This window comes from Convolutriloba macropyga, chromosome 14 (assembly GCF_964194025.1).
Source record: "Convolutriloba macropyga chromosome 14, txConMacr16.3, whole genome shotgun sequence".
Lineage (NCBI taxonomy): Eukaryota > Metazoa > Xenacoelomorpha > Acoela > Convolutidae > Convolutriloba > Convolutriloba macropyga.
Genome location: NC_134481.1, coordinates 43,131,205 through 43,151,741, shown reverse-complemented (window position 1 = coordinate 43,151,741; position 20,537 = coordinate 43,131,205). Strand labels below are relative to the sequence as shown.

The 20,537-nt window shown below is 35.8% G+C and overlaps 1 protein-coding gene across 3 annotated transcripts in view; it reads left to right on the top strand.

Annotated features, from left to right (window-relative positions):
• Positions 1 to 11,251, top strand: part of LOC142353217 (granzyme B-like) — a 48,063-nt gene extending 36,812 nt beyond the window's left edge. For all 3 annotated transcript variants that reach the window (XM_075405445.1, XM_075405446.1, XM_075405447.1), the window contains exons 3-5: positions 1,534 to 1,801; positions 7,085 to 7,128; positions 10,951 to 11,251. In XM_075405445.1, coding sequence (XP_075261560.1) covers positions 1,534 to 1,801; positions 7,085 to 7,128; positions 10,951 to 11,158 — 520 coding nt within the window. In that variant the 3' untranslated portion in view covers positions 11,159 to 11,251. The remainder of the gene's footprint in view (positions 1 to 1,533; positions 1,802 to 7,084; positions 7,129 to 10,950) is intronic.
• The last annotated feature ends 9,286 nt before the right edge of the window (positions 11,252 to 20,537 follow it).

Genomic DNA, 20,537 nt, shown 5'->3' with positions numbered 1-20,537 from the left:
ATTATTTTTGTTTTTTGTTGCGTTTTTTCGTTTAGATTCTTTTTATTTTTTGCTCAGTAACAAAACCTATCGTCGTCATAAACTTTTTTTGAAGTCGGGCCTCTTTTTCTGTTCTTTAATATGATTTCTGGACCTCTTCTGGTGGTCTCCTAATATATTGTACCCTTACACTTAATTTATAACCGTTTGTCTGGAATAAGGTATTCAAAGAGCAACTTTATGGCTGAATTCTAAAATTTTTTTAATCTTGATTTTTTTAAATCTTGATGTCATCTGTCCCCGCAGGCAATTTGCGGCCAACCGATTGATATACTTTTCAAGCACACTTATGAAATCTTCTTTTTGGATCGCAAAATCTAAATATATTAGCCAAGCTGGAAAATCATACACTATTTATTTTTAAAGGATATTGGTGTTTTAAGTTTGGTAAAAAAAAACTCGATAGAAACTCGATTTCAGGATCCCATTGTCGCTTTTGGACAGTTCCGGCGTTTACTTGTCCAAATTGTTCTATATTATGCACGAGGATGTAGATTTGATGTCAAATTAATCTGATGTGTTACTTATTTTTTGTTCATTCATGTGAAAAAAAATAGTCAGAGTGATAATAACCTTCCTGGTATATATATATATATATATATATATATATATGTCTATCTTGATTTGAGAATAAATCAAGTATTGAATATCAGAGCATGATTTTCTTCTGGAAATCATGCCCTTTAATTTAAAACTTGATTTACTCGCAGAAGAAGTCAGTATAATAAAATTTTGGATCTATTCTGCCCCCCTAGCGTTTTTTATGACCCTCCGTTACGTGTTGTTATATAGCACATTACTATGTAAAAAAATGCACGTGCGCAGGGGAGGTCATAAAACATATATTCCCAATAAGTGGGGGGGAACAGAATAGATCAAAAATTTTATTATAGCAACTTCTGATCTCTGTTGGACACGCATGAAAAAAAGCCAAAAGAATGAGTGCAGTCGGAAGCCCGAGAAGGCTTCTCAGGCTTCAAAGCCCGATCTACCAAATTTTTTGAGGACGCCGGTAGAGCCAAACAGTCGTAAAGCAAAATGACATAAAGTTAGATTGAGAGCCGGATCTATTCTATTTCGAGCTCAAAATCTTTAATTATTATTATTATTATCTATTCTATTTCGGCCCCCAGTGTATTACGCCCCAGGTACAAATTATATGTTGTTATATAGCACGTTATTATGTAAGAAATAGCACATGCATCCGGGGGCGTAAAAATTTTAAGCTCACTAAAGTGGGGGGGGGGGGGACCAAAACAGAATAGATCCCGAGAGCCGATGTTAATAATTGCTTTTTTGTATATACATTTGAACATACCACAGTAGGTAATCAAAACTGAACTGACGTTTTCATCATTTCTTTTAATGGATGTATTTTAATTTGAGACGATCAGATTGCTTCGGCAATCAAATTCAAAACCTAACTCTCCTTTTTTCATCATTTGGCTCCAAGTCCTGCCTCCTGATTTTATGCAGGTCTTTTTGTTTTTTCAGTTACGTGCGTAGGACCGAAGAACACCGTGCCTTTGACGATATTGCTGTAGGCAAGCTCAAAAAACCGTGGACCCAACCAAACTCATTTATAGATATTTGTACGCCACCTAAAGTTAAACCAAAAAAAGAGAGCAACATCTACACTGTCATAGGAATGGGATTGTTAAACCCCAAACAACCATTGTCAGGGGCAAGGGTTCTACAGGAAGCACAGTTGGAAGAGATACAGAAAAATGAGCAGATTTGTGGGGATTACCGCGACCTCAAGGAAATTAACCATTTGGCTTCATTTTCACAAAAAAAATTATACTGTTCACTCTAAAAATTTATCGTGTGAATTCAACAAAAAATTGTGTATTTTTACTGCATTTCTCGCGTAAAAAGAATCACAAGATAGAAGGTCGATTTACACGATAAATCATGTAAGTTTACACGATTCTCTCGGGGTTAACCTCAATCAAAAATGTAAGAAAGAACTGCTTTGACCGGTATTTTAGGAGCAAAACTCTCAAGCATTTTTTATTCATTGACCCGTATGATCGTTCTTGACTTTTTGTAAATCTAAATGATCCTTTTGTGTAATCAATGTATGTAAGAAACAAGCAATCGGGAACAATCGCATCAATTGACCGTTTTAACACGGTCTCAAATGTGGAAAACCTCTAAATTAAGGATCAAAATTCAAAAACATAAAAAAACGCTCAAAAATGGTCATTTACAACAAAAGTAAAAAAAAATTAGGCATTTTTTTTACCAAACTCTTGTTGTGAAGTGGGGAACTGCACATTAACAAAGCAGTAATTTTTCAAAGATTTTCTTGTTTTGGTCACCATTAGTTTTTCATCAAATCAACATTAACCAAAAATTATATTAAATCTAAAATTTCTCATAAAAAATCGAAAGTAAATTTTTATGGTGCCCAGGATCGGGCCCAAAACCCAAGGCAAGTATTGAACAGACAGACTACGCTGGCAAACAGGGTGATTCAGTGTGAACCCACTCAATGGCTTGGAAAAATTTTTATCGCACTCTTTTTCTGGCCAGTATCAAATATTTGGTTTGTTAAGTCCAGCCATTTGTTATTTCTGTTTGTTCGGGCTGGCCAATGCTCACATATTGGTCTGCTCGGTCTGGTCTATTGCAATATTTGCGTGTTTGGTCTGTCCAAAACATTTTACCATTGCTCTAGCTAAAAGAGGTCCAGCTAAAAGAAGAAACGATTTTCTTCAAAAAAGTAGTTTGACTTTTTAAAATAGCAGACGATCACTAGTAATCAACTAGTAATATCTAGATTAAAACTTCCTTGCCAAACTAATTTCCGGACATCGCGATGATAATTGGATCATGGTATTTGAAAAACCATAACCATTTCTCGTTCAAAAAAGTAAAAAAAATGAGTCCGGCCAATTGTGTGGTGTAGGTTTGGTTTCGTATGGCCTATGATCTGGATAACCGTCTGGCCTTGGATCTTGTTGGGTTGGGGCAACAATTTGGCCCCATGGTTTCGCCAAAAGTCTGTCCTGTGTCCGTTCGCTCTGACCAATGGTCTGGAAAGTGATGTGTTTAGTCTTGCCAACAATGGCTAAAGTCTTCCTGTTCTGGTCAAGGGTGGCCAAAGTCTGGCCGGTCTGATCAAATCCCAATCTTTGTTCTGGTCGGTCTAGAACTTCTCCGTGACTCAAAACTGTCAAGCCAATACTTGTCTTGGGTCGCGGAATACCTCCTGGGCAACTTGTGGCTTTAATAAAGTCTAAGTTGTGCGCTGATTTTTAGCAAAAAAGAAACTTATAACGCTGATCACCAAAATATTAAGCTGATTACTAAAAAGAAAAAAAATCTTCCTTTGCATTTTTTGAAGGTAACAAAATTTGCAAATCAAATGACGCCCATTATTGTGATACTGTGAAAAGAGAACAATAACCTACAAAAAAAGGGCAAACATGCAAAAATCACGAAAATTGGTTTTTTGAAAACTGGTTGTTCCAAGAAAGACAATTTGAGGAAAATAAAACCGTTTTGAAGAGAAAACTGTATTTTAATAGATAAATGATGTGATTTGTATATAGAGATGCTTAGCTACAATTTAAGATAAATAAAGTTGGCAGATCTCAAAAATCTATCTCTTTTTTTATATTAAAAACAAAAATTTTGAAAATTCATAACAAACAAAAGCTTTCGACTAAAAGAGTAGACAGTTCGCCTTACAACTACTCGGAAAATTAATTGCGACTGTTATTAATGAGACTAAAGCATAAGACTATAAAATATTATTGATTACAAGCTGAACTAATAAGTTTCACAAACAACTTTATGTTTTTGAAGCCATTAAATTTATAAGATATTAACCGCGAGAATATAACATCTTCAATTGCGTTTCCTTTGACCACAGAACCACAAAAACTGAAACGTATTTAAATTTCACAATATTCTTCTGAAACAAATTGTCTAAGCCCAGAAGACATCATTTGAAATGATTAAACAACAAAAAATGATTGTTTGATTCAACAAAACATTTTAAAAAACTCGAAAAAAAGAGGCTATATTACGAAAACGATACAACGTTGTGTAATACAAAAAAGAACTCAAACCAGAACAAAAAGGCATAAGTTGAAGAATACCATTACTCTTTTTTTAGCAATTTAGTTCGAAAGTCAAAACAACCATTAACTATTTACCGCTATCCGTTATTAAGTTCATTTTTTTGAATAATGGCCACTAGACCTTTAATTACACAATATTTGGCATATGACAACAAAAATTAACAACAAATAAAGGGCAAAAACAAAAAAAACTACCAATTTCTGCAAGGGAACGCTGTCGCAGCCCTTCAAATCATATGTTATGAAAACAATAAATGTGTTCAGTTTCAAAGGTTGCAATCCTTTACAGTTAGATTGTTAAAAATTGCTACAATTGAGAAAGGAAACAAAAACAACAGCAAAAAAGGGAAACTATGCACAAAAATCAGAAAATTGTGTATAAAAACTCGTAGTACCAAAAGCAAGAACACCTCCTGTCAAAACAATCGGCCACAAAATTAGTTTTAATTCTATACGGAGGAAAGATTGAGCTGTGCTTACTGAGATTAAACAAAATGTTGACTAAAATAGTATAAAAATTGACAAGCTGAAAGAATCACAGAAATTTTCTTAAAACAAATACATTCAATAATATAAGTGACATTAGGGAACAACTGAATGAATAGAGACGGTCCATTTGCACCTCCCGAGGAAGAAATTTAAATCTCTGAGTGATTAAACTTAAAAATCAGACTGACAAAAGAATAAAAATTGAAGGCAGTAGACAACCTTTCAGTTAAATTTTAATAAAACCTTTCCTCAGAGCCATAAAAACCCTATGGTTTTCCGAAAACAAACTGTATCTACATTCAGCCTCAAATTTACGTAAACTGGAGTTGTCGTTAACGGAACCGTGAATATAAAATATTGTCAGTAATTAACATTAAAAAACAATAACCAAATATTTTGAAAAAAGGCAGCATCAAAATAAAGACCAAAAAGTCTCTGATTCTAAGAATCCATGATTTTATCGAACCTCTCCCTGATTTTGTTGCGCGCCCAGCAAACCGACCAAGTGTTCCAACTGTTTACGAATTAGACCAGTTCTTGCGTGGAATTCTTCAAATATTAAAAAAAGAACGACGCATTTTGTATAATTATCGTGTTAAATCAGCAAAAAATGGCAAAATTTTTACTCCAGAAGACTTTCATACGGCGCCCAATTGCAACTAGCGCTCATTTTGAGATTAGCGAGTCTGTTTTAAGGTTTCTAGGTCTGACAAACTTTAACAAAGTGGACCAAAAAACATATTTTTTTGCCATTTTTGATGAAAAAAGTTTGAATTCTGAAAATTTTATCAAAAATTTTAGCAAAAAAAACTTCAATCAAACAATTCAGCAACGTTCTTTCATCTCTAACGGTAACAAAAACACTCTGTCTTTATTAATTTTAACTTACTTTGAACTATATTAGCGAAATTGTGCCAAATTTGAGCATAAATTACTGAAAATGTGAACAAAAACAGTCGAATATTCACAAAAATTTAAACCTCGATAACTCCCTGTAAAAGACGAAAATTTAAAAAATCTTTTTAATTCCGTATTCTAAGCTGGACGGGTTTTTCAATGATACCATTCACAGTTCTCTACGATGAATATACCGATCGGCCAAAATTGACTGAACAAAAAAACCCAGTTTATTATATAGTCTATAGTTCCTCCTCCCCACTAAAGTGGGGTCGGAACAATTAGCAAATCAAGCGCAAACTTCTATCCAACAAATATATCATTAGGGGGATAAATCTAATTGACGGTGTAGCAATTCAAGGGGTAGTGAGGAAACAACTTGTTTATTTTCGACAAAATAATCCTCAGACACATGTATTATTACGTTATTAATTTGATACAAGCCTAAAAGTAATGCTTGCTAATGTTTGCTAATGTTTGCTAATGTTTGCCAATGCCTATATTTTGTACGATTCAAGTTTGGCGGCGGAAAAACAGTGCAATGAAGAAAACTTTAAACAAATGAAATTTACTGTCTAAAATGTAAATCAGGCGTTAATTCGAATGGGGTATATCATGTAAGGTTGACGGAAAAAAGTATTAATCGATAGAGCAAAAGCATAACCGAAAATTTAACCGGAAAAATATCAGCAGGAGGTAAGATTGGTTTGTTAAATTTCTTGAAGCGAACCAGGTTAATATCAGCATAAGTATCTGCCCCCAGAAAAATAAAATGCTTCAATTTAGCTAAGTTTTCCCCTGCAAATTTTGAAAAGTTTTGGCCTGGAAAGAGACGTTCTGAAAATTATTGCAGCGTATCCTCAAAGTTTTGCCTCCCAGTTTTTTCAAAACCGTCACTTACAAATTATGCATTGCTACATTAGCATATTGCTACTTAAAAAGAGTAGTGCGTGCGACTGAAGGCGTGCAAAATATATGCCGACTCGGAGAGGAAATATATGCCGACTCGGAGAGGACCTAACAGAGGCAATTCAAAACAAATTATATCCTGAAAATCAAGATTGATTGCATGGAAAAGTTAACATTTCTGAAAACTGGAACAGCTCACGACCGGAATTTTGAAATTTCTGGAGTGAGTTATTTAGTCACAGTCCTCTTCTGACAAGTGCATAATTTGTCTGCACGAATGAAACTCCAGCTTCAGGAAAAACCAATTTCGTTATTTTGCTTTTTGAAAGACAACAGTAACTATTATATTGTCGTAATCCCAGGCCAGGGCAGCCCCCATTGCCCTCTTCTACACAATATCATTATGTCGAATTATCCAAACCCCCCCCCCCAGCATATTTTACTCATACTATCCTTAAATCGATTATTTAAGAAGGAACCTCCCCCCCCCCCCCCCTCCAAGAATGTAATAGTTTTGATGGAACTTTGCCAAAAATTTAGTCTATTAGCTGCTCAGACCGTTTCGATACGGCAGAAAATTGAGATCATAAAACACAAATTAGCTAAAGTTTTATAGCTAAAAGTTCATGAAGCCAAATGAAGATTTTCAATGCCAGCCAAAAGAAGTGTGCTTGAAAAGACTATCGCCACCACCACCTGGGTTAAGTGGCAAAAGCCTCTGATTGGGTCAACCAAAACGCCCGTAAAAATACTTTTGCCCGACTTGTGAAAAGATCTTTATCCAATTACAAATAGGGAACTCGGCTGGGCTATTTCGTTGTTTTTTCCCACTTGTGGGGGGACGAACTATATACTCAAATGGGCTTTTTTGTTCAGTCAATTTTGGTTGATTGCTTTATTCATCATAGGGAATCGTGAGTGGTATCATTAAAACCCTCTTCAAGCGTAGAATATGAAATTAGTGAGTTTTATTCTGAATTTCCGAGATTTAAACGTTTTTTGATGTACTTAAATATTTGATATTTGGTTGTGATTTTGTTCAGGAGTCATTTGGCTCCATTTTAAACTGAAATTTCTGTCAAAATGTTAATGTAAGCATTTTTTCAAATATAAAATGAGGAATAGTTGTGTGTTCCTCCAAGCAAATTAAAAGCGATAAAAATACTAGTTGTGGTCTGATTGGGAAACTTGCAATCTAGAGGATTCGAAATGTATTGCAGAGCTACTTTTCTAAAAAAAAGTCTTTTCAAATGTTTGGGGTTTTTCTCATGTCATTTAGAGACAAGTCACTTTTTATATTATGTATCTTTTGATGACACGCACTATTTACATTAAATTGAAGTCAAATTAACATTTATTTTGTTTTAAGGGAAGCGATAATCGCTTATAGATTTTTATGGCTTCCACATTGTGTTTTTGTCTTTTTAACGAACTTTTGTGTTTTGTCTGCATTTGTCGAATTTTGTTGTCCAATCGTTTAGTCTCATTAATTAAAGGCGCAATTGTTTTCCTAGAGAGGGTTAAGTGAACCTATCTATTGCTTTGAATGCAGATCTAATTGTTGTCAAGACTTTGCAAATGTTTTTTATAGAAAAAAACGAAAGTTGTCAGCTCTTTAATTCTATTTTTGTGACCTTGCGATTCACAACACTAATGAAATGTCCGTATGCTTAATGTTCAATCCAAAGTTAACCTGGGCTGTTTGTTGTTATCATCTAATAATTGGTTTTATGACAATGATGCTACGAATTTTCATAAAGTTTTGTGATTTTCGAATATTGAATTTGGTCACAATTCTGGCCCTTTTTTGAAACGTTCTCAATCCATTGCAATTTATCAAACCAATCGGCTTCCAAAAGACCTTCGGTTAAAAATTTAGAAGTTATAAGGGTAGCGCCCAATTTCTCTATTTGTTTTAATGGCATTGACAGTTTCTTCTTGCAAGAAGAAACTGTCAATGCCATTACAACAAATAGAGAAATTGAGCGTTACGCTAATAACTTCTAAATATTCAGCCAAGGGTCTTTTGGAAGCCAATTGAAATAATATATTACAAAGGAGTGAGAACGTTTCAAAAAAGGGCCACAATTGTGACCAAAGTCAAAATTCGAAAATCACAAAACTTTATGAAAATCCGTAGCATCATTGTCATAAAACCAATCATTAGATGATGACAACGAACAACCCAAGTTAAGTTTGGGTTCAAGATTAAGCATGCGGATCTTTCATTATTGTTGTGAATCGCAAGGTCATAGATATGGAATTTAAGAGCGCACAACTTTCATTTTTTCTAAAAAACGTTTTCAAAGCCTTGACAGCAATTACATATGCATTCAAAGCAATAGGTAGGTTCAGTTAACCCTCTCTAGGAAGCCAATTGCTCCTTTAAATAATGAGACTAAGCGATCGGACAACAAAATGCGACAAATGCAGGCAAAATACAAAAATTCGTTAAAAAATACGAAATCACAATGTCGAAGCCATAAAGAAATATAAGCGATTATTGCTTCCCTTAAAACAAAATAAATGTTAATTCGACTTCTTGCAATTGTCAAGTGAATTTTGTGTCTTGCTGGTATTTTTGTCCCTTTAGGAGCAGCAAGATATATTCTGATTAAAAAAGATTTCAAAGCTTTCCATTCGAGTTTTAAGTTTTATGGTACCTTTTGACAGCTATTGTGTTTCTGAGTCTGATACTATGCGAGTAGACTTTAAAAATTAGTGATTATCGTGTATCAATTCATCTTTGTTGCTTTTTTGATGTAATAAAATCACAATACTGAGCAGTCCTATTGGCGCTGATATTAAGTTTAATTCAAAATATCCCAAAACAGTTTTAACGATTTTCTTTTTTTTTCTTGCCTTCGACACATTTCCTTCCTTATTTCTGAAATTTTGGGTCCTGTCTGTTATAGTTGGCCTTTGTGTAGTAAAAGGAGCTTTACTGATTCTGGACTGGCCTCAACAGTTTCTTTCTAAGAAGTTAATGAACTTTCTCCCTGTAGTCAAATGATAGTTAATGGTTTTGGCGATTCAGATTTTATTCGTTTTTGATGTTCTCAATTTTTTTAATCGAATTTTTCTCAATTTATTCTTCCTTTTGTTAACTTGAACCTTTCTTGTCCCTTATTTCTGCTGTCCTTGTAAAATTGAGAATTGATAACGAGTCTCATTGATTTTCAAATAAAGCCTGGTCAACATATACACTTTTTCATTTCTGTATTAGATGAATTAAATTAATTAGTAACTGAAATAATTATATATTATATTCAGATAAAAGGTGATGATTATAATGGCTTCATTATTTTGTGTTTTCGTAAGTGGTTCTTAAAATCTTTATTTTTTCATCTGTAGTTTTTTTTTACTCCTGTCCTATGACTTAGTCTCGTGAATGACAAATTTCTTGAGGGCCTATAATTGAAGCTATCTAGATTTTATGGTAAAAAGCTAAGATTTTTATTAATTTCTGAATTTCTTTGATGTTTAAAGAGTTTGATCACTTTCTGAACCTTTCTGAACTTCCTTTTTTTTCGATTGGTTGTCTAGTCCCCTTATGGACAAGTACCAGCTACTCTGTAATTAAGTACAAGTGACTGCGTGTGACTCAGAGTATGGTATTTTGACCTTGTTATTTTTTACTTTTAAATTTAGATATTGAATTTTCTCCGCAAATATTTTGTTCTGTTTTTGTTTATTTTGTCGCTTTGTCTCGTAATCTTATTAATGACAGGTGTACCGGGAGGCACGCGCTAAAAACTCTAACTTTATGAAACACCAAGTCATATTGTTGATTATAGAGATGTAATTCAATGGTTAGGAAATTGATTGCTTTTTCACGGTAGCAAAAGATTTGTGAAGCAAATCTCATGAAAGTCTTAACTGTTGACAAGGAACAACAGTGGGCAAAGGGTAGCCCAGGCATATCGTGCCAAAGTAACTATAACTCAGGAGTCCTCTTTGAAACACCACCAACACTGGCGTCAGTGAAGCAAACTGATTAGTTTGATTCTCTGACGTCCGGTCACAGCACCACCAACACTACACATTCAATATTAACTGAAGGCGGAACACCGCACAGTTTTTTAGCACGTGCCTCCTGGTATAACAGGTATCATGAGCTCTCTAATGCGGCATGAAATTATACATTTCATTCATTGGTTTAATTTTGTAACATTTTTCTACTCAAGCTTCTATTTATTTTTACCCAAAAATTGATTTGTTGTAACTAAGTTTTCATCAAGAATTTTAGGGTTGTAAAGGGATGTGAGAGTAGGGCTGCATTGGCAGAAATTGCTGACGTGTCTTCGGGTTTGGTCGGTCTGGATCCCCCTGTCCGTGACCCGGTCAGTCTGGCCAATACCTGTCTTGGCTCGCGGACCTCATCCTGGGAAGTCCTTCAATTGCGGCCTCACTCTTACACCGTTTTAACGACCTTGAAACCCTAACATTACATAGTTTTACTCCAATAGAAATTATCTAATGACCCAAAGGACACTGTCTAAAAAATGCCGCCTTAACCCAGGCGAGGATCCGTAATGCCGGCGAACTCGGCCACCAGTATGGGTGATAGCGGAGGTCCAGTGATCAGGGAAGGCAAAAATGGGGAGAAAACTTGCGTGTACGCCATGGTCACATCTGGACCTTCTAGATCTGATGGCAGCGGTTCATTGTTTGCGAGGTTGTCCAGCTATCGGGACTGGATAAAGAACACAATGAAACTGGTCGCTTAAAAAAGGATGCCAACAAAACTTGGATTACTCCATTTCTGACGGGTGGGGGTAGCATAATGTAATGGGTGCCACAACGGAAAAGTTTGGTAAAGTTTGCCCAAATTCAGTGAAATATGAGTTTTTCCATAGCTTTTGGGGCAATTGCGTTGAGACGCTCACTAGGTAATTGCTTTAGGCGTAGTGATGGGTAATGGGGGAAGGGTTCTTTTCCATATTTAACCCCCTCCCCCCCCCCCCCGAAAATTGCCTATTGAAGATGCACGAATGAGTTGGCAATAGAGTATGCGATTAGATAGGGTAGTAGTAACGTTTACACCATGGAAGATCGGGGGGGGGGGGGGGGTTGTCATCCCATGTAAGAGATAGGGTTGTCCTGAGGACAACCCTACCTTTTGCATTGGGAAGGACAACCCAACCCGATACATGTGCTATGACAACCCAACCTTTTGCATGGGATAGGACAACCCAAACTTTTACATGCAGGGACAACATAACTTTTACATGTAACAGCCGAATTATTATCCAAACTTTTTACCCCTTTATTGAGGGAGACTTGACAAAGGGATTAAGGGGATTGGGTTACTGTCTAGAAATTACCATTTCTGAAATAGTGCGCGATGACAACAATTGCTACGGTGGATTTGGATAGGATTCATGAGATATACAAGAAAGTGAAAAAAGAATATTCGCAATACGGTGAAAGATTTTTGTATTTTTTAGCAACTTGCTTGTATTTGGATCCTGACCTCGATTTGGAAATTGCATTGAAATTGAGACCGTATGGTGGATTGATTGGGATTGACAATTCTTCGTTAGACGTTTATTTCAAAAATTTTAAAATTTTAAGACTACATGCAATTCTTCATGACGCTTGTGGTTTTGTTTATGAGTACAGTGAAAAGCGACCCGGTTATTCATACGTTTTACCCTGTCCAGTCACAAATGAGTATGTGGGTCATGTGACTGGTATTGCTTTTTGTTTTTACTTAAAGACTTTCAAAACCGTTTATTCAATCGATTGGAATGTTGACTGCAAGAGTGGTTGTTCTTGACTTTGAAGGCTTTCGAAGCAAAAAATCTGATCATATTGTGAAAGAGCTAGCCATAACTTGCAATAACTACACGGATACAATTTCATTCTCACCTCCGCACTCATTCAATTCTCTTACTTTGAGTGAACAAAAATCTTATCAGTGGGTTTCAAAATATCTTCATTGTTTGGATTGGGAAAAGGGAGATTACCCATATTGCTATTTACAACAAATTCTTCAGAGTGTAGTGCTTCGATTTCCTCTATCAGATTTTTATGCGAAGGGTGTAGAGAAAACTGATACGTTGCAAAAATTGCTTCAGAGAAAAGTTACAAACCTTGAGGATTTAATATGCCCCAAAATTGAACATTTGAGTTTCTATCGGGAGACCCCAATTTTTGACTTGCATTCAACAACTTTCCCAAAACGACAGAAAAACAAACATTGTGCGAGGAAAAAGGCCCAATTGTTCTACTACTGGCTTATCCATGAACAACCGTCGATTAGAAAAGACAGCACCATCTGTACTCCAAGTGAATTTGTCTCCAAATTTGATCGTTTACAGTTGCTTAACGGCTGAAAATAAATTGACTGTTACACTAGTCAAGGAGGAAAAAATTGACAGTCGGGGACAAACTGTATTGAGGAAACAGCAAGTTGTTTTTGTGTTGCACTGGAGCCGAAATAGAATCCTTCAAAAAATATCTTTCACTCTTAGAATATTTTCAACTGTATCATGTCTATGAAAGAGAAAATGCAAAGAATGAATCTAACCCCTTTACCTATGCCCAAGCGGTCAGTTCCAGTGCACGTGCCTCTGAACGTTGACAATTTACCTAAGGAAATTAAGCAGCTTGTAGAACATGGATGTGTGGATTCAGTTACGTATTACGGGATGGAGTATGGCATGAAGGCAAGCTACACCGTTGTTTACAAAAAAGAGGGCAAAAACTCTCATTATACAATTTATGAATTTTTTGTAGTAGACTAACAATATTCAGGTTAATTTTTAAATTTAATTATTTTGTTTGAGTTCATTTTTGAAGAAACGTTTTCTCCACGAGTTCAACTGCGGATCAGTTAGATTCGGGAGGTGGCATAACCGATTTGGTTTTTGATGAGAATCAACAGGAAAGGAGATCTTGGAGATTTTGCAATTCAAGAGTACCACGATCAGAAGTTGTTTATTTCACTCAAATTTTCATTATAGTTTTTCTTATTGCAGTATCTCTTATCAAGTTGGTATTTTTTCAATTGGATTGCGAGGAGTTAACATTTTGGTTTTCGCTCCTCTCTTGCACAGTCGGCTACGCACTTCCAAACCCAAAGCTATGAATAAAATTATTTCAACGAGCGATCGACTCTTTATGGCAGTGTCTGGTCCATCTTGCTGTGGAAAAACTGAGCTGATTTTCAAAATGTTACTACAAAACACTTTTTCACCAAAATTTCAATCCATTTTTTTATTTCTATCAGCATGAACAACCAAAATTTGAGTCCTTAGAGAGAAAATTGAATATACAGTTTAAAAAATTTATAAGTTTTGAAATTATCTCAGAGTTAGAAGACTGTCTTCTTGTTTTTGATGATTCATGCGAAGAAATTTTTAACGATAAAGAGTTTTCAAAACTTGCGACTGCAGGTCGTCACAAAATTATAAATGTTATTTACGTTAAGCACAATTTATTCCAACAAGGCAAGTGGTCAAGAACAATCGACTTGAATACAACACACATTTTTTATTCAAATCACCACGTGACGTTCAACAAATTGGTTTAATTGGTCGACAGCTCAACAACACACAATTTCTTAAAGAAAGTTACGAGCTAGCTACCAAACAGCCTTTTGGTCATTTATTAATTGATTTAGACCCAAAGACGTCGGACGTTTTGCGATAATGCTCAAACATTGTGCCTCCAGGACCATCAATTTTCTACTTACCGTCTGCGAAATCTGTAATAACAAATCTAACAAATGAAACAGAGAGAACTAAGTATGCTGCGGCAAATGCTTCAGTCAAGCGACATCAACTTAACAAAACTGATAAAGACAGCTTCTAAAAACTTTTTTCGATTTCTCTGCGAGTGTTTTCTCAACGTAGTCAACGGTAATGTTGAAATTAATAAAAAAACTAATCGAAAATCACGAAAAATCATTTCGAAAAATATTATCCAAACAAAGAGGTTTGAGGGAAAAGAAAAGAATTCTTGGCAGAGAATCAGAACTGTTAAAAACCGTTGATCTTTCCTGTTATTTCTACTTGATGAAATCATAATGCATACAGAAGAGTAGAAGAGTACTTTGTTTATAACAAAGCAACCCCAAAATAGCGAAATTATTGAAAACCCACAATACAAAAACAAAGCTATTCAGTTATCACTTATGCAACGAAACAAGCTAAGGGAAGATATAGGAAAAACGGACAGAATGATCCAAACAGATCCAACAAATATTGAACGAGATGTAGATAAAGCAGATAGAGTGGTCCAAACAGATCCAACAATTTTAAACGAGGAAGAAAAAATGGAGGCTTCTAGTGTTGATAGTGAAATGGATCCAATTGTTACAAAAAAGCCTACAGTTGAATCATTTGAGTCGATAATGAAAAACGTTAAATTAAAAGAAGCTCACAAAGTCAAACGTGAAGAAATAGTACTTGATTTTATTCTCCAATCAAACCAAATCACTATTGGGGAAGTGAGCCGACTAATTTACATTGACAATAAACCCACGGATGTACAACTTTCATCTTTTTTGTATGATTTGCAACAACCAACCAAGAAAATTGATCAAGAGGCATATTCAAGAATCTTGTTAGTTCTTCGACTTGAGCCTGATCTCTTCTCAAACACTTTCGCCAAGCAAATATTGGAAAGCTATGAGAGCGAACAAGAATTTTTCCCAACGGAACAAAGTCCGCAAACAGGACGCGGTACTTCAAAACGAACCACAAAAGAAAAAGAGAAAACAAACGAAACGACAAAGCAAAAAAAGGCCAATCAGAAAAAGTGGTCTCGTTTCGTCTTCTGAGAGAAAAACATTAGAACAACTGTACTCGAGAGGTCCTGCATCGTTTAGAAGCTCAAAGCGATTACAAAAACACAGCAAATTGTCATTAGCAAAAGTCAAGTCTTATTTAGATACCAAGCCGTCCTTCACAAAATACCGCTCGCATCGAATGCAATTTCCCAGACTGAAAGTGATTGTGAAAGATATCAATGAAATTTGGTCATTGGATTTAGCATATGTTGACCACCTTGCAAAATTTATTCGCAATGTTAAGTACCTTTTGGTAGCAGTTGATTGTCTGTCACGGTACCTTAGAGTAGAGCCAATGAAGACAAAATATGCAACAGAAGCAGCTAATGCATTCAAAAAAGTGATCAAACATAAACAACCCGAGAAAGTATGGGTTGATGATGGAACAGAATTTCTCGGAGCTTTCAAAAGACTGTGCAACTCACGAGCGATTCATTTGCATAGCACTTTTAGTGAAAAAAAGTCTGTTTTTGCCGAACGTAATTTTCGTTCACTGAAAAATATCATTCATAGGTACCTTGAAGAAAAATGGGCATATTCGTACATTGACAAATTAGAAGACTTTGTGAAAACAATAAATTCACGTGTTAATCGGATAACTAAGCTTGCACCAAACAAAGTTACAAAAAAAGACGTACCACGGCTTGTGTCCTTGAGCGCTGAAACAACTGTTTCCCAAAAACCTCGTTTCTTTGTTGAAGATTTTGTCAGAATTGTCAAAAAAGACAAAGCTTTCAGAAAGGGCTACGAACAATCGTTTACTGACGAAGTTTTTGAGATAACAGATATTCCGACATTATTTCCGCCATCATATTCCCTCATTGATGCAAACAAAGAACAAATAGAAGGAAAATTTTATCAATCAGAATTGCAGCTTGTTCGTGTAAAGGAAAATGAGTAGAAATCGTTTTGACGATGAGTTCACTGTGCATGTTATTTCATCCGCTTCTATGCAAATATTTGGGTCAAACACTCTGGCCTCTTTTCGCAATTTTTTCAATGATGAAATTCAACTCTCTGGTGACTGGAGGATGGCTCTTAGTGAAATAACTTTCCGACAAAAATTGAGCACGTCGTGAATGGAGATTTAATAGCATACAGTCTTAAGGGATACGAAGACTCGCAAAAAATTTCGTCTGATGCTAGTGTCATTTCTCGGCCTTACAATGGAGAAAAACTGTCTTTCATGACTGGTAATTTTGACAATGTTAATCAACTTCTGGGTACTATCAAGCGAACAGTTGGATTACCCAATTTCTCGTATCGAGAAATCAAGAGTACTGGAAAATACGAAATAATTTTTGGTAAATATGAAGGATTCATTTTTCCTAGTGAGGAAATACCTAGCATTGTGGGCTTTACCGGAATTCCAGATGGACGCGGTGCACATATTGGTTACAAAATGGATTCAGTTACATCGAATAGATTAATGAAGAGTGATGAGACAAAAGCATACTTTGGAGAATTTCCTGCTGATCTTTGCGCGGCAAAGCACCTAATATTCATTTACACAAACATTATTGAGTATCAGTATGTGGGTGACGCAAAAGCTCCGTTATTGCGTGTCATTGATTCAAAACAACGTCTGAAAAACGGTAGCGTGTGCGAACTTGAACCAACACATCGAATTGTTTTTTTCAAATTTAGACTATAAAAAACTGTTATCAAACACTATACAATCAATTTCAATTGAGCTTCGCACTGAGACAGGACAATTGGTTCCTTTTTCGGGAACAGGTAAAGTTATTTTAACTTTACAATTCAAGAAGTTTTCTGACTAGTATGGATTCCTATTATGCCAATCAGGTAACATCATTGCCGCAATTCTCCGGACACTATAGACAAAGGGGAAGTGGGTTTGGGGCTTTAGCAGCGGGAATTGGACGCGTTGCTTTACCATTGGCTCGACGTTTTATTTTACCGGCTGCAAAACGTATCGGGAGAGAGCTTTTAAAACAGGGTGTTCCCGAACTTGTAGATGTAGTCTCAAAGAAAAAGTCACCAAAACAAGCCTTGAAAAACACAGTCTCAAACACTATCAAAAAACAAACAGGTGGACGAGCGCGACAACAACGACCAAGGAACAAAACAGCGTAAAACCTCATTCATTTCAAAGTCAAGAGCTCCAAAAAGAAGTCGATCAGATTTTTTTGCAAAGGTGAAAGATGATCGCTAATTTATTACCATCCGAGGCAACTCACAGTTCCCTCGATCTGTTCGAGAAACCATCCCTCTTAGTAACATTTGATGGAAGTTTTTGTCAAAAACTGGGCCCGGTGTCTTGCCCCAATGGTCCAATGTTGGAATTTGAAGTTGCTGGCGATAGAAACAACTTTTTTGATTTCCAAAAAATATTCTTCGAAGTCAAATGTAAAATTGTTCAGTCGTCCGAAGCAAATTTAAAATATGACGGTACAGCTGCTGCAGATGTGACTAAAACTGACGCTCCCTACTTTTGCAATAATGTGCTGCATTCACTGTTCTCTGACTGCACAGTGTCAGCCAACGTACTAAAAATATCGAATGCAAATGGAAATTATGCTCACAAAAGTTTTATTGAGACTGAGTTTTCACACAACAAAGACGCAAAAAACACTTGGTTAGCTTTTCAAGGCTACTCGTATGAGGAAAATCCCCGGGAGCCTTATCAACTACTGAAGTAAATAGAAGAAAAGCTTTAGTCAGACAGTCAAATGAATGCACGTTTTACAGAAAGGTTGCAGTCGACTTTTTCACATATGACAGGCATCTAATGAGTCGTGTAACTCTTCGGATTGCTTTTCGAAGATCAATTGATGACTTTGTTATCATGTCAGATGATGCCGCTAAGCATTACAAAGTGAAAATTGTCGAAGCAAATTTGTATGTGCGCAAGATGACTTTGAACGATGACGTCGTGTCGGCCATTGAAAAAACCTTGCTTCCTAGCCCGGCTTCCTATCCGTACCTTGAAACCCTAACAAAAACATTTTTGGCTTCTACTGGTCTGCACAGTTGGAAACGAGAAGACATATTTGCTAGGGAACCAATCCGAAGACTAGCTTTATGTCTGAACACAAACGAAGCTTTTCTCGGTAACAACTGACAGAATCCTTTTCAATTCCGAAAATTTGATTTGGAACAGATTTATATCTATCGAAATGGAATGCCAGTAGCTGATAGTCCAATATAAACAAATGATGACAAACGTCTTTACTTCAATACAATATCAGACTTAGCCTATATTGACAATGGTCATGGCATATGTTTGACGGACTACCCGAACCATTTTATTATGGTTTTTGACTTGACCAGTACTCAACAAGCTTCTCAAGATTTTATTCATCCCGAGCTAACAAATTGCTCAATATCGATCGAGCTGAAATTTTCGGCTGCCTTGCCCAACAATATTGAAATATTCATTGTTGGCGAAAAAGCTAGCACAATGTTTGTGGATTCTGCGTGCCGGGTTTCAAAAAGTCACATTTTAACCAACTAATGGATGAGGATGACATCAATGACCTAATTCAAAAATGTAGAAAACTGAAATGCAAATTTTGTGGTGTATTCGTTGCCAACAACTTTCCCCGAAAATTCCCCAAAAACAGTTTTCTCATCGTAAATGCTTCGGCCTCGAACAACCCTGGTACACATTGGCTTCTTCTATGTAATCGAAACAATAAAATTATTTTTGCGGACCCCTTGGGACAATCGACTATTGCCTATAGAGACTTATATCGCAGACTCTCTGACACTAATGCACAAATATGTCAATTTCTCAAACATCAACCAATTCAGAGTCAAAACTCAGAACTGTGTGGCCTTTTTTGTATTTATATTGCGCATGTTTTATTTAGTAAAAGACAAATTGTAAAAATTAATGATGTTCAATTGCTTCGCTTTGCACTTCATATAATGTTTTAATATCTGTTGAATAAAATTTTTTTTTTCAAAATTTTATTTTTTCTTCAAATACAAGACGAACAAATAGTAACTCAGAATCAATATCTAATTTTCCATAACCACTCACAAATATGTCCATAACTTTACAAAAAGCACCAGAATGAGGACCACTTAAAATTTTTTCAACTCGTTTTAAAGTTTCTGTACAAATTTGATCAGTTTGAGTTTGTTCATGGCCGGTTTCTTCTCAGATGGTATTGTGGATTGTTTTCTGTGCGATTCCTGTAGTTTTTGTGGCCGTCGTTTTTGTCGTCGTCAACATCTTTGCTCTGTTTGAAATTGGAAGACGCTTGTGAACCGTTGCTGGGTCAATTTTTTCTCCTGTTTTGTCATTGAAGTCAACGGTTAACTTCAACTTTGTAAATACTTCTCCATTCGTTTCCAGTTTTGAAGAATTTGAAAATAGGTGTTTGAAAGTTGTGAAAAGACAGGGGACAGCAAAAGATTTGTTTTGCTTTGTACAGCCAATATCAGTTGAACTATCAATCAAAAGGTGAGAATGGTTAGTTGCTATTTGGCAAAACTCAGACTCAAAGTGAGCGCAAACTGCCTAATTATTCAAACTCGTAATGTCTGTTGGCTTTTGATCAACAATTTTGAATCTAAATTGTTTCTGAAATTGTTTTGAATTAACTTGGAGAACGTTCATACATTGCTTCCACCATCCTTGCTGCTTTTTTAAACAGTTTCAGAAACACATACGTTCCTGTCTTTTCATAAGTTTTCAGCGTTGCTCTTATTAAACGCTTATCAGTTTTGGAAATATCAAAATAACAATCTCCAAATTCTGTATCTTTAGTGGAAGTGAAAGGCATAGTGTGCAACTTGTTTTTACCACTTTCAGGTACTCTAAGGTGTAAAGATTCAAACTATTGGCGGCGGCAAGTTGGGATTAAACCAGTGTGGTCATTTTGTCTAATTAAATCCAGCTGACATGTGAATACAGAGTCAAGTACGCCTATGGCGTACTTGATTCTGTCTCTTGCATTCACATTGGATTGCATAATTAATTTCAGATGTGACCTTAGATAAGGTTTCCCTACTGAAATGGTTGGTGGTACCACAAAAACTGAAACAGATGTGACCCTAGGTGTGACGACCACAGGTTGAATTTAGCGTGAACGTGCAGAAAATTCAAAACAGATGTTAACCTAGATAAGAATTGAAACCAATATATTTCAACTGGTTATAATGTTATAACACATGAAAATTAAAAACAGATGTGAACCTAGATGTGACGTGAATAAAACGTAGAATTTAGTGGGAACGTACAGTATTAGTAATTCAAAACAGTTGTTAACCTAGATAAGAAATGCAATGCAAAGTTAACTTGGTTTCTACGTTATATTAACTAGAAATTAAAAACA